This window comes from Hippocampus guttulatus, chromosome 3 (genome assembly GCF_054856545.1).
Source record: "Hippocampus guttulatus isolate MCC_2025c chromosome 3, RoL_Hgut_1.0, whole genome shotgun sequence".
In the NCBI taxonomy this organism is placed as follows: domain Eukaryota; kingdom Metazoa; phylum Chordata; class Actinopteri; order Syngnathiformes; family Syngnathidae; genus Hippocampus; species Hippocampus guttulatus.
This window is the reverse complement of record NC_141263.1, coordinates 18650001-18662763: the sequence shown is the minus strand read 5'-3', so window position 1 is coordinate 18662763 and position 12763 is coordinate 18650001. Positions and strand designations below refer to the sequence as shown.

Genomic DNA, 12763 nt, shown 5'->3' with positions numbered 1-12763 from the left:
ATGTGTCTGTCTATGGCTGCGCAGGCGCGACGGAGCATGTGCTGAGCGTGCACTCCGCGCAGTACCAACCAAGCCCCACCCCTTTCTCTTCTGGTCTACCTCTCTGAGCACGGCAGCTGAGCCACTGCCAAACCTCGCTTCAGACACGTGAAAAAGAGAGAGCGACAGAGAGAGAGAGAGAGAGAGAGAGAGAGAGAAGGAAAATGACAGAGCCGGCTCTCGAGGGAGGGTGCCGGCTCTCATCGTTCAGGTCAAAGAGCCGGCTCTTTGTACCGACTCGTTCGCGACCGACACATCACTACAACAAACACTAAGATGGCCTGGTAAATGATGTCGCGCGCACACATGAATGATTCATGGAAGCAACCGGCAGGCACGGTGAAAGTGAAAACTGATCTTCTCTTAAACTTCACCAGCTAGTCATATAGGAGGAAACGAAAATAACCCACACAAGTAGCATTCTGTGCTGCTAACTATTTCAAGGAATGTTTTATTTTATTATTTACTGCACGTTACAGTGTCTCATTATTCAGTATGTGTGTGTGTGCGTGTGCATGTGCGCGCGCGTGATTGTCCCCTGGTCTGTTTCATTCCTCCACTGAGAAAGCATCAACTATGCATGGCAGGGACTGTGTCAAGGTGGCTGTTAGAGTCCGACCGTTCAACAAGGTCAGTGTGTTATAATTTTAACGAATACAGTATTAGGCCAGCGTTCGGTCTGTACAGAAAGCTAGCTTTTATATTGTCAATAAGTATATCTCTCCATGTTCCATTGTCACATATCCTGGGACACGTTGTGTTATACTTCGTAGACAACATAGGTTGTGTTGCTATATATACAAAATAAGAACCCATCTGACGGTAATTTGGTAGTTTGAACTTTGTTTCAGTTTGAAATGTAAATGTGCTTTATAAAAGTACAGTCACAGGGTTCCCAGGGGTCCTTAAAGTTCGTAAAAATACCCCCAAAAAGAAGTTGTAAAATTATGTTCTTAATTGTCCTTAATTTTCAGGGAAAGCTTCTAAAATCAATAAAAATCCTTAAAAATTAACCTGTGGTGTTCATTTCATTTATATATGTCATTTTCCCCACCCTTCCAATGAATAGTTTGGTTGGAAAATGCGTATGGCGCCCTTCCCCTCAAACCCCGCTGTCGGGCTACATGCCTTCCTGGTTCCTGCTCTGCTTTTCCCGCCGTCTCCGATCAGTTCTGATGATGATCACGCGATCACTTCGGGTCATTTCGGGCCAATTTGACATCCAGTATATCAAACAAAGGGTTAGCTGATTGCCCCTAAAAATAAAGATGTGCGGTGTCCAGTGAGAATTCTTGGCCTTGTTCATACTTGCCTTTCACTGTCCTCCTGGCCAACAGAGGGAAAGGGATGCAGGCAGCCACTGCGTCGTTACCATGACAGCGAGTTCCATCAGCATCCAGGACCCACGTGACTCTCAGTGCCGCCGCTCCTTCTGCTTCGACTACGCCTACTGGTCTCACAGTGGCTACGTCGTCCAGGACCGCACTGGCCTCTACCTGCCCGAGGAGGCGGGCGGGCGCTATGCAGACCAGGTAAGTAGTATTGAGTACCTGAGAGCTGTGGTGGGAAGTATTGGTCAACAGCAAATCTTAATCAGAGATGGATTCACAGGTCCCCGAATGAATTGTTGATGCCGATTAAAAAAAACTTTACTTTTTTGTCACATGTAAGGTTTTTGAGAAGTTGTATTTTTTCAAGTTTGACCGATAAAAGCTTACACAATACAGATTTTACCCTGCGCTGTAATTTAGAGCTGTGACCCCAGACACTACACACACACACACACACACACACACACACACACACACTCTTAAGTACAGAGCGTGAATGAATACTTTTGTCATGTGATTTCCCCTCAGGAATGTGTGTTCCAGGACCTTGGGGAAGGAATACTAGAGAATGCACTCCAGGTATCAAACATCTGTTTTGGAATAAAATATATGTGATGTACACATGATACATTGATGTGTGTGCAGGGTTACAACGCCACCCTGCTGGCTTACGGACAGACTGGCTCTGGCAAAAGTTACTCGATGGTGGGTTACAGGCCCAATAAAGGCCTGGTTCCCAAACTGTGTGATCGACTCTTTGAAGCCATTAAAGAAAACCAGGACACGAGACAATGCCAGGTAAATAAATATACTGCTGTACGTACATATTCATGCATTTGTCTGTATGTGGATGTCTGTTCTAAATGTCTTTACGTTTGATATCGTCACAGGTCTTCTTCAGTATGTTGGAAATCTACAATGAGCAGGTAAAATAACCAATGATGTTGCCATGGTAACATGTTTTGTTGTCCTCTTGAAGTAGATGGACTATGATTTGACAGTCAAGGCGAGAATGGCAAAGCAGCATGTGGCTCATTTCCCAAGGTTGTTTTTCAACATTCTGTCCCAAATAACGACACACATTTGTTAAAAACTACGTGTAAAAAAAATAAAATACATCCCAGAAACTGCCACTGCAGTTTACTTTGAATAATAGAACTCCCAAAATGGCTGAGGTCACATTAGTACTGTCAGAGATGGGCACTTGACCCTATTCCTGGGTACCCTTCCGTCTTATCCCCGTCTGTCCTCGTCCTTTAAAACGCTTCTTACGTTATTCTCTTTTTCATGGCAATACCTTTATCTTAGCAAATTACCTCCTTTTTAAAACTTCACACCTTAATAGGTGGTGGATCTGCTGTCCCGTGGTTCTCGTCCTCCTGGGGGGCTCCGGGTTCGAGAGGAGCAGCACAGGGGTTTCTATGTGGAGGGTCTGCGTACAGTCCCTTGTGATAGTGCAGCACAGGTGGCTGAGACACCCTCATTTTTTCTATTGTACTTTGCAAAAAAACAAAAAACAAAACAACAACAAAAATATCAAAGGGTAATATTCCAATATGCCGTAGGTGGAGCAGCTGATGGAGCAGGGCACCAGAACCAGAACCACCGCGGCCACGCACATGAACACAAACAGCAGCCGCTCCCACATGCTCATTGTGCTACAGCTCAAACAGGTGGCGTCCATTCACAAATTACTGAATGAATTACGAAATACATACTGTATTTTTAAGGATTATTCCTCCAAAAATGTCATCGGTGTTAGACAGAATCCTTGCATCTCCAAAATCTGTATTTTTCTGGATTTTTTTTAAAGATGTATTTTTGAGTTACTGAACATTGTACTGTCGAAATTCTCAAACTATTGTCAAGAATTTTTCTAAATTCATAATTTGTTTAAAAAAATAATAATGTACTGTGCAGGACTAAACCAATTGAACCCGGTGTAACGTGACACAATAATTTTTAAAAAGTAAAAAAAAGTTACCGTACATTTGTGATTTTTTTCACATACCAGTAGAGGGAGCCCACGTGCCACCAGAAATACTTATCCCACGCTTAAATAATCATTTCTCTAAATTTGTCAGGTTTCTTTGCTGCTACTTGGAAACCGGAAGCGTTAGTTACACATTAGTGATAGACCGACTACCGTCCTAGCCCATTATTAGCGCTGATATTCGGCATTTTGCAGAATATCTGCATTTTTAATTTGAAGGCCGACAAGCGATCCTGCTGTTCCAGGGAACGCTGCACCTTTTACTTTTGAGTTGCAACATGCGGTTGACCTTGGGAGCTCCCCGAACCTTTTGTTAGCATTTTAAAACAAATCTGAAAGGGTATTCAATTAACTTATGCTTATAGACATTACAACAAAGTTATTAAATATTTCCCCTTATGACTGAAAATGAATATTGGCCTCCTAAAATGGTGTGTTACCAACTGTTCTCTTGGTGAGTGAAACTCCACTTGGTCATTAAACAAGTTCTTTGTTGCTGATGTGAAGATCTTACCTCAAGAGAGCGTCACCAAACAGTCCAACATTAACCTGGTAGACCTGGCAGGAAGCGAGCGTCAGAGATCGGCGTCGTCCGAGGCCGACCGTCTCAAGGAGGGGATGGCCATCAACCTGAGCCTCACCACTCTGGGCAACGTCATCAGGTAGGCGTGGTCCGCTCATTTAGTCATTTTTATCCAAATCTCTTTGTTTGATGTACGTCTTCTTGCTTGTAGCGCCCTCGCTGACATGGCGGTGGGGAGGAAGGTGGTGCATGTTCCCTACAGGGATTCGGTTCTCACGAAACTGCTGCAATCTGCTTTGGGAGGAAACAGCCGGACTGTTATGGTGACACTAACGCGCCGTCGCTGTGTTCAAAATGAACTCCAGTGGGTACAATACTTGCTCATGATTTAGATTGCAACTCTGAGCCCTGCTGACATCTGCTACGAGGAGTCTCTGTCCACACTTCGCTATGCTGAGAGGTACAATGACAAAAGCCGAAAGAAGCTACTGATTCTATTGGGTGCCTTGCTCGAGGGCACCAAAGCCTTGAAGGCACTGGAAATTGTGCGCTTTTTGCTTTACAGTTTGTCACTGAAAAAGAGCTTTTTGTTCAACGTGAGAAATTGGTGTCAAATGTGCTTTTTAGAATTGCTTTACGCTTAAAAAAAAATAAAATAGCATTGCCTTGCTCAACTCATAATTGTATTTAGTTCGTCAAACTCATAAACGTTATTTTGTTTAACTCATTTAATTTCTGAGTCTGGTCATACTTTAAATTTTGGAGTAATATAATGTCATAATTAATTTTTTGTATTCAACACTATTTTTCAGGGCAAAGCACATCCAGAACCGCCCCGTAGTGAACGAACGCCCCACCGAGCGTCTGGTCAAAGAACTCAAAGCCGAGAACGCCAGACTGATCCAGCGACTGAGTCGACTGGGCCACGATGGACGCTGCGCCGATGACGAAACCAGTCAGGAAGCCGCCCTGTTGACTTGAACATGAGAGAATTCCATGAATGTTTGATTAGTCATGTATGCATGCGCGTGCTCAGAGGAGATCCGTCAGCTGCTGACACACAATGAGCTCCAAATCAGAACCATTCACACTTTGTGGGAGCAACATCTACAGGAGGCGCTTAGGGACTGGGAGCAACAGTATGCCAACATCACACAGGTACATGCTTATATACTGTATACTGCACGCGCACACACACACACACACACACACACACACACACACACACACACACACACACACACACACACACACACACACACACGTTGCAGAGACTCCCTTTCCGTTTCTAATATGTGTGTGTGTGTGTGTCAGGAGAGGAGAATGATGCAGATGCATCCTTACATCCTGAACATCAACGAGGACGCTCAGCTCTCTGGTGTGGTTAAGCTGTTCATCCAAGAGGGTCAGTAATGTTTTGTGTGTCAATATAAAACGGATGACACTCTGAAGACTTCTTGAAAATCAAATTGTTCATCTTAACATCGCAGTCAAAAGCCATTTTTTACCAATCAAAACCCAAAGAAAGTCATTTCAGGAAAAGTCAAGAAAACTCACAAGAATATACTAAAGTGACCACGTAAAATCATACATATGGACTGAAGACTACATTTGAATATCCATCTATCTCATCCATTTTCTAATCCGCTTTATCCTCATAAGGGTCGCGGTGGGTGCTGGAGCCTATCACAGTTGTCTTCGGGCAGTAGGTGGGGGACACCCTGAACCGGTTGCCAGCCAATCGCAGGGCACACACAGCTCACACTCACACTTAGGGACAAATTAGAGTGTTCAATCAGTGAACCGTGAAACTCTTTTGACCGCTCAATTGACTGAAATGTGGTTCTTTCAGGTGATTGGGAGATTGGCCTCAGTGAAGCCAGCCCCAGATCCATCTCCATCAAGGGTTTAGGGTACGGATGATGCTCGCTCACACTGAGCCGTCTTAAAACACAACAAGGTGTGTACATTGTATGTTTGCGTGACAGGATTCAGCAGCGCCACCTCGTATTGAAGAACAAACAGCGGCGAGTTATGCTCACCCCACTCAAGGGGTCCAAGGTGACCATCAATGGGAGAGCGGTTTCTCAGACAACTGAGCTGCAGCACCTGGTGGGTGTCACCACGTAGACTACCGACAATTTAGTCGATGTGATTCTGACATGACATTCTGGTTGGTGTCCATTCAGGACCGACTCATTCTCGGCTCCAACTGCACTTACCTTTATATCGGTTTCCCGTCCGAGAGGGTGGCTAACGATTGGAGTTGCTACGACTATGACTACTTCCTGTCAGAGTTGGCTGCGGCTGAGGGCATCCACTTGGGTGAGCCGGAGCCCTAAAACTCAATGTTGATCATGACTTTTTTTTGGGGGGGGGGGGGGGGGCAATAAACACTTGACTAAGTCCAATTATGTTTTAGGTGAAAGCAGCACGGATTCCTGTCAGACGGATCCGAGTATACTGGCCGTCTTTTATGACTACATCAAATTAATGCCCCTGGTGGCTGAAGCCAACCAGATGAGCCAGGAACTTAATAAGGTAACCTGAGAATGCATCAAAAAGCAGTCCAGGTGCAGATAAAATAAAAATCAATATAGTGCAAGACTCAATTTATTTTAGTTGTCCAATTCAAGTGACACTAATTTAAAATGTGAAAGAAAATATTTTCAGAAGAAAATATTTCCTTTCTCCTTTCATGTTATTATTTTTGGGGTGATAGTTCCTTTTGTAATAATCTTGGGAAGGTAAATTTAGGGTTTTAATTAAGTGTGAGCTAATCATTTAAATTATTAAAAGTAAGACGACTAACTGTTTTTCTTCATGTATATAATAATAATAATAATAATAATACATTTTATTTATAAGCGCCTTTCAAGACACCCAATGACACTTTACAAAAACAAAAAACACAAAACAATAAACGTGATTTAGGAATTTTTCAAATGTTACCTATTTTTTTTAAAGTTCTGAGTGCTTGATGGTGTCAGCTAAGAGACGGTAAACAATTCTTCAAAGAAGAGGCAATGGCTGCTTGCTTCAAGACATTGATGGCAACTTCCATTTGAAGTTTCCCATCAAAGTAAACATAAAACAAAGAGAATTAAAGGTTGTGTGTTCAACCAAACCACATTACTTTCCTAAAGATGGCTAGCTTAATGCAAATAAAATGCCACTGAGTGGCCAAAGGGTATTCGCAATGATTTTTCCGGTAATTTATAAGGCTTTAAGCCACGGCTATTTGAACATACTCATGAAGACAGGCATTTTCTTAAATGAATTAAACTATAGTTAAGAAGTTTCACATTTTCTTACTTACGAAGTCAGCATATGTCTGGCCTGCAGGGTGTGGAGTTCAAACTGGAGATTAAGAATCTGGTGCTGTCTGACTCAAAAGGACATGACCTGGAGAAAGAGATCGTTTGCAGAGTCACCTCAAAGCACACCCAACAGGTTTTGCAATTTTCTCACATGTAATTTTTACCCAGACATGCGTAAATACAGACACGTCATTTTAAATGATTTTTGGAAAACAAGAATGAACGCAACAACAAGAGCCTGGTTGCCTGGATTCAACTTTTGCGCAGCTGTACAATTAGGCAAATGAAATGCATTTATTATTCTTAGAATATGTGAAATATGTTTCTTTGATCCTTCAATTGTTAGGTATGGATGTGGTCGAAGGCAAAATTTGTGAACCGCAAATTCCTGATGGAAGAAATCTACCAGCAACATCTGGATGAGATGAACGGCGAACAAGTAATTTAAATACTTAAGATAAGATGAAAAAACATTTTTGGAGCAAGTATGGCTTGAGCCTAATGAAGTACTGTCAGCCAGGAGAGGGTCTCTCCATTGCTGCCCTGCCCAGAGACAAAGACCCTTTTTGGGATCCGGTTGAGCCGCTGCTCCTGGGCACCGCTCACCTTTGGCTGCAATCTCTGGCCTTCCGTATTCCTGTGGACGAGCAACTGGAGGTACTACACTCACATACTCACAAAAACACACGCGCACACACATATCAGCAGCTATATGGTTCATCAAGGCACTGATGACTCTAATCATAATGTGTATGTGTAAGGTGCTTGGCTCTGAAGGTAGTGAAGAGGCCATTCTGCAGGCAAAGCTGATTCCTTGCACCTCTGATGGATTGTAACACACACACACACACACACACACACACACACACACACACACACACACACACACACACACACAGTACAGTGGAAACTCCAGATTCGAACACAATCCATTTGTTTAGAGATCACTTACTCACCCATCCCTAATTTTGACATTCTTTGACATCAATTGTAAATGGAAGTTAACAAGGATGAAATAATACAAAACTGGAATGAAATGAAATTACTGTTTGGTGGAAGTCAGCTCAACAACTGAGGTACCAACTGCCAATCCCGCAAAACAACTCACCCCATCCAATTTGCCTTTCACCCTTTTCAGGCCCCTGGGTGAAGACGACATCCTCATCGACCCGTCCGAGCTGCTCGGTCGCCGTCTTGACATCCAGCTAGTTGTGGAGCAGTGTTTCGGTCTGCGCTGGATAAGAGACGCTCGCAGTCGAGGCGTTCAGATTGGGTCGGCCTCATGGATGTATATGATCATGTTGTTGACACACATAGATGGAGAGATGATACTGTAGTTGGATGGTAGATTGTCACATGGACATAGCCAGCTAGATATTATGGATTTTTTTGTGTGCGCGTGTGTTTTTCATGTATTAGGTTCAGTCCTTTGGACAGCGTCGGTCGTCTCTACACGCCGGCTGTATGGCACCACATCAACCCTGTGCTGCATCACAAAGTGCACTTTGCCTCTTTTCACGTCTCGCAGCAGCTACTCAACCACCTTCAGAGCAGTGCTATGCTTTTGGAGCTTTGGGGGCTTCAAGGTGTGAGCGTGAGGCGGTGGCTGAGTCACTCAGGAAATTAAAAAAAAGAGAAAAAATGTTATTTAAATACATGATTTGTTTTGGACCCAAAAGCAGATTTTTGGGAGGAAGTTAATCATGTTTATAATGGCGAAAAGTTGTGATTCTAACAGAGGGCTGCACTTGCTTGGCATCACCTGCGGAGGGCGCTAGTGTGAGCACAGAGGGCATTTTCATCATCGATGAGAGTGGCATGGCTGATAATGTGAGTTTAATTTTTCATTTGTCTCCCATTAAAAGAGTTTACACATCCTGTATTGGTTAGTAGGAAGCTTTCATTTGAATGCTTTTTAGGAATTACATGACTGTCATTTTACAGGTGACGGGGAATGTGCAGCTGTTTGTGGAGTGCCTTTCGTGCTAGGAATTGGGTGTCCTGTATTTTATGAATTATTACGTTTTGTTGCATCCCCAATAACTAACTCAGTTTCCCAACTAAAGGTCAGCCTGTCTTATTAACTCATTCACTACCAGCCAATTCTGGACCAAGTCTGAAAAGACGTATAAAAACGTCTTTGGGAGTGAATGAGTTAAAATAAATAAACAAACATCATAGTCAACTGCAAGTTTGAAGAGTAACGTTAGTCAGATGACTTGTGGGAAAAGTAGCGCGTTAGTTCAATTGTTACTGGAAAACGAATATTTTTGGAGTCACATCTTACCGGCATCAACCGAATGAGGACAAACTGCTACAGAAAATGAATGGATGCCTTGACTACACGTGTAACACGCAGCCTGCAGATGGCGTGGAGCCGAACAGTGCTCGAAGCAGACTTCAGAGGGACCTTGAAGAACAGAAAAGAGTCAATAGCCACCTGGTGAAGGAGAATCAACGTTTAAGAGGACAACTCAACGCGGCCACCAACGGTAACACAATCACAAAAACCTTCATCGGTCTGTCTCCGCAATGTCGCATCTTTCCTGTAGGTGGCGACAGCGGGCGGAGTCACTCGTTTCGGCCGAATTGCGACGCAGAGTTCGCCCGCTCGCTGAAGCAGTTCTACCACAACATGACGTCAGTCCGGGTTCAGCTGCAGAGTCTGCGCAGACGCAGGCCCAGCGTACGTACGGGCAGCCTTCCATACGGTCAGTTAGCGCCGCTGCTTGTTTTCCACTGTGTGTTTGGCAGGAGTCATGTGACCTCCTGGGACTGCGTCTCTTCGTGGAAGAGCACAGCGGCCTACTGAAGGACTTCTCGGAGCAGCTGGAACAAAGCGTGTCCGCCCTCAAACACGACATCGCCGCCATCGTCCGACGCAAGCGGGATAGATCGGGAACTGGGTCTTGACTCGCGGAAATATCTGTTGAAGCTTTGGTGGGAAATTGTTGATTTTATCTGTGAACCTGCATTGTTGAATTAAGAGTATTCGTATTTGTACTTAAAAAAATCTAACTATATTCAATCAACAACACTGGGGGACACATTTTTTGTTGAGTTGGGTCTGTTAGCTCCCCAGTATTTTTATTTTTCCTAACCAATTAGATTAAATTGTCTCTTGCCTCATTGAAGTCTGCAGAGTCCATTTTTCACACCTCAATAAATGAAAGAGGACACAAATGTCAGTAATTCAAAGTACAAGTGTGAAAGTATTAAAGTCCATAAAAAAGTTTATTAAACAGCATGTAAAAGTAGTTAAAGCAGTTACAAACCGCAAATAAATTAAAACACAAACATAAGTGAGGCTTTTCATTTACAATGTCACGGTAAGTTTCTGATCCAGTGTGACATGAACATTTCATGCCACCACATCTGCACACGTCACGTCCTTCATTATATCACATCTGGAAAAGGATGTTGCCGCACCTCACAGCCTCAGATAAATGCAATCAGGGCTCAGAGAAGAGCAGGGTTTTTTTTGGCCTTTTTTAACGCATCTCTTCATGTCAGTTATGTTGTGCTTAGACATCTTATTTCTAAGATCTGTAAAAACACAGATGCTCCAAGGCGAGAGAGGCAGGAGGCAAATTTATTCCTGATGGAGGATAGTTCGAAGTGTGTGTTACGTGAAGGGGAAGAAACGATTTTGATAGGAGCACAAACGGCTGATCACACAGGCGAGGTAGGTTCCCATGAACAAAGAGTCATATTTACATCATGTGATTACAGAGAGGAGCAAAAGAAACAGACTTGTGCAACTTAAATAATAAAGTGTAGTCGTGAAAGCTGTCAACTTGTTGCACTGTTTGAAGGGGAAAAAAAGTTACCGTATATTAAAAGGTGCATCTCAGTAAATGAGAGTAACAAAGACAAGTTCATATATTTTCCATTGATTGATTTTAAAAGTGAAACTTAGTTAAACCTAATTTCTTCTTACTAATAATTGTTGGTTGTTTCTTATCTACATTCTTTTCAAATTTCTTTGGATTTTTGTTAGATGTCTCGTTAGATAAATTGCAAAACGATAACATAGTTGACTGAATTGAACAACTGAAATGAATTAAAATTTCACAATACTCTTAATTTATTTAGATTAGGGTCATCCCACTCTGATCATGATTTTCAGACAATCGGTATTGACAGAAAAAGATGTGGATTTTAAACTTTTTTTTTTCTAAAGCCAAGAATAAAGATTTTTTTTTAAATATATATTTTGCTGTATTTGAACCACTGCTGACGTCCAGCCATATACAAAGTTCTGAAATTGATATACTTTTATTCAAACAGAAAAACGCAGATAATTAAGACAATTTGGATGTGCTCACCCCCCCCCCCTCCCCAAACGCATTACCGATGTATCGGATTGGGACTCGGTATTGGCAAATGCTCATAATTAAGCTGATGCAAACCCAAAATCAAGTTAATGGAAAAAAAAAAGAAGTCATCGGGACATCCCTAATTTAGATGCACCTGTAATGCTTGCAAAGCGGATGCTTCAGTGCAAAAACCAGCCAGCCTGTTCTATCCAACTCAACAGTTTAAATCTTGTCTCACATCCACACGCACGCACAAACAGTTCACAGTATAAAAATAGTTGACGTAACGCACAAAAGAGGTCCACATGTTCACATTAGGTCCTTGTACAAATGAAGTTTGCCAATAATTAAGTTCAGTCTGGTATGAGACTTTCTTATTTTTAATGCAATTAAGAAGAAGTTAGTGGACAACCTATTTAGGATTGTTAACAGTAAGAACGTGTGTGCGCGTGTTTGCTTAAAATGAAGTCCAGTCTCAATGTGTAACACGCGTTCAATATGTTCTTCTTTACAATAGTGACACTACCTTTTTAGGCGCTGGTGCCGTCATTGTCGGCGACGCGGCCCTCGCTCGCCGTGGATCCGTGCGTGATGAGAGGTGGCGGGGCCTCGGTCACGTCCCTCTGGCTGCCGTGCGTAGACAGCGGGTGGTCGAGGCGCGGCGTGCTGCCGTGGAAACTGCGCTGTTCCCCGCCTCTGTAGACGACCGCGTCGCTCCTGATATGACTGCGTGGGGGGACAAGAGAGCGGTGATGACATCGGCCGCTCCTGACGCGGCGGAGGACGTTTTCCCGCGTGCACACCTGTCATCGCGAGCCCGCCGCAGGCTGCCGTGGTAGCTGACTTTGCTGTGGACGCTGCTGGGTTTGCTCCTGGCGGAGGCCGGCTGGTCGGGCTGGCTTCCGATGGGCTCGTCCAGGTCATCCAGGACAGCCAGGTGAGTGGAGGAGGCGTGAGTGGAAGTACCCTAAAGGAGGACAAAAATGTGAAAATACAGCCACGATTCAACATATACTTCATCATAACCCACCGGAGGAATGATCGGATACAGTTAATGGGGACATATGACCGACAAGTGACTTTCTTTTTGCTTATCATGTTCCCCTAGATACATTCAGGGTATTGCTTTAGCACAGTGATTCTCCAAGCGTGGTACTTTGGTTCACTCTAGTAGTACGTGAAAGAATCATTGCCCAAGTACAGTTCCAGTACATTAAACTTTTTAGTACAATTTTCCT

At 43.4% G+C, this 12763-nt stretch overlaps 2 protein-coding genes across 2 annotated transcripts in view; one reads left to right on the top strand and one right to left on the bottom strand.

Annotated features, from left to right (window-relative positions):
- The first annotated feature begins 520 nt into the window (after nucleotides 1-520).
- Nucleotides 521-10335, top strand: kif28 (kinesin family member 28). Its single transcript, XM_086107245.1, has 27 exons — nucleotides 521-669; nucleotides 1377-1571; nucleotides 1899-1949; nucleotides 2016-2168; nucleotides 2261-2296; nucleotides 2716-2835; nucleotides 2936-3043; nucleotides 3871-4025; nucleotides 4098-4209; nucleotides 4279-4346; nucleotides 4699-4841; nucleotides 4923-5044; nucleotides 5201-5291; nucleotides 5739-5799; nucleotides 5875-5998; nucleotides 6076-6211; nucleotides 6309-6427; nucleotides 7232-7339; nucleotides 7553-7645; nucleotides 7723-7863; nucleotides 7968-8038; nucleotides 8345-8479; nucleotides 8626-8792; nucleotides 8945-9036; nucleotides 9566-9698; nucleotides 9759-9892; nucleotides 9961-10335. Exons 1-27 carry the CDS (start codon nucleotides 616-618, stop codon nucleotides 10117-10119), a joined length of 3081 nt encoding a protein of 1026 aa, XP_085963371.1. The 5' UTR covers nucleotides 521-615; the 3' UTR covers nucleotides 10120-10335.
- Nucleotides 10336-10421: 86 nt separating this feature from the next.
- Nucleotides 10422-12763, bottom strand: part of LOC147207754 (frizzled-3-like) — a 25843-nt gene continuing 23501 nt past the window's right edge. Inside the window, exons 10-11 of the mRNA XM_086107243.1 lie at nucleotides 12329-12492; nucleotides 10422-12251 (exon numbers count right to left, since the gene is read on the bottom strand). Of these exons, the coding sequence (XP_085963369.1) occupies nucleotides 12056-12251; nucleotides 12329-12492 (360 nt within the window). The 3' untranslated portion in view covers nucleotides 10422-12055. The remainder of the gene's footprint in view (nucleotides 12252-12328; nucleotides 12493-12763) is intronic.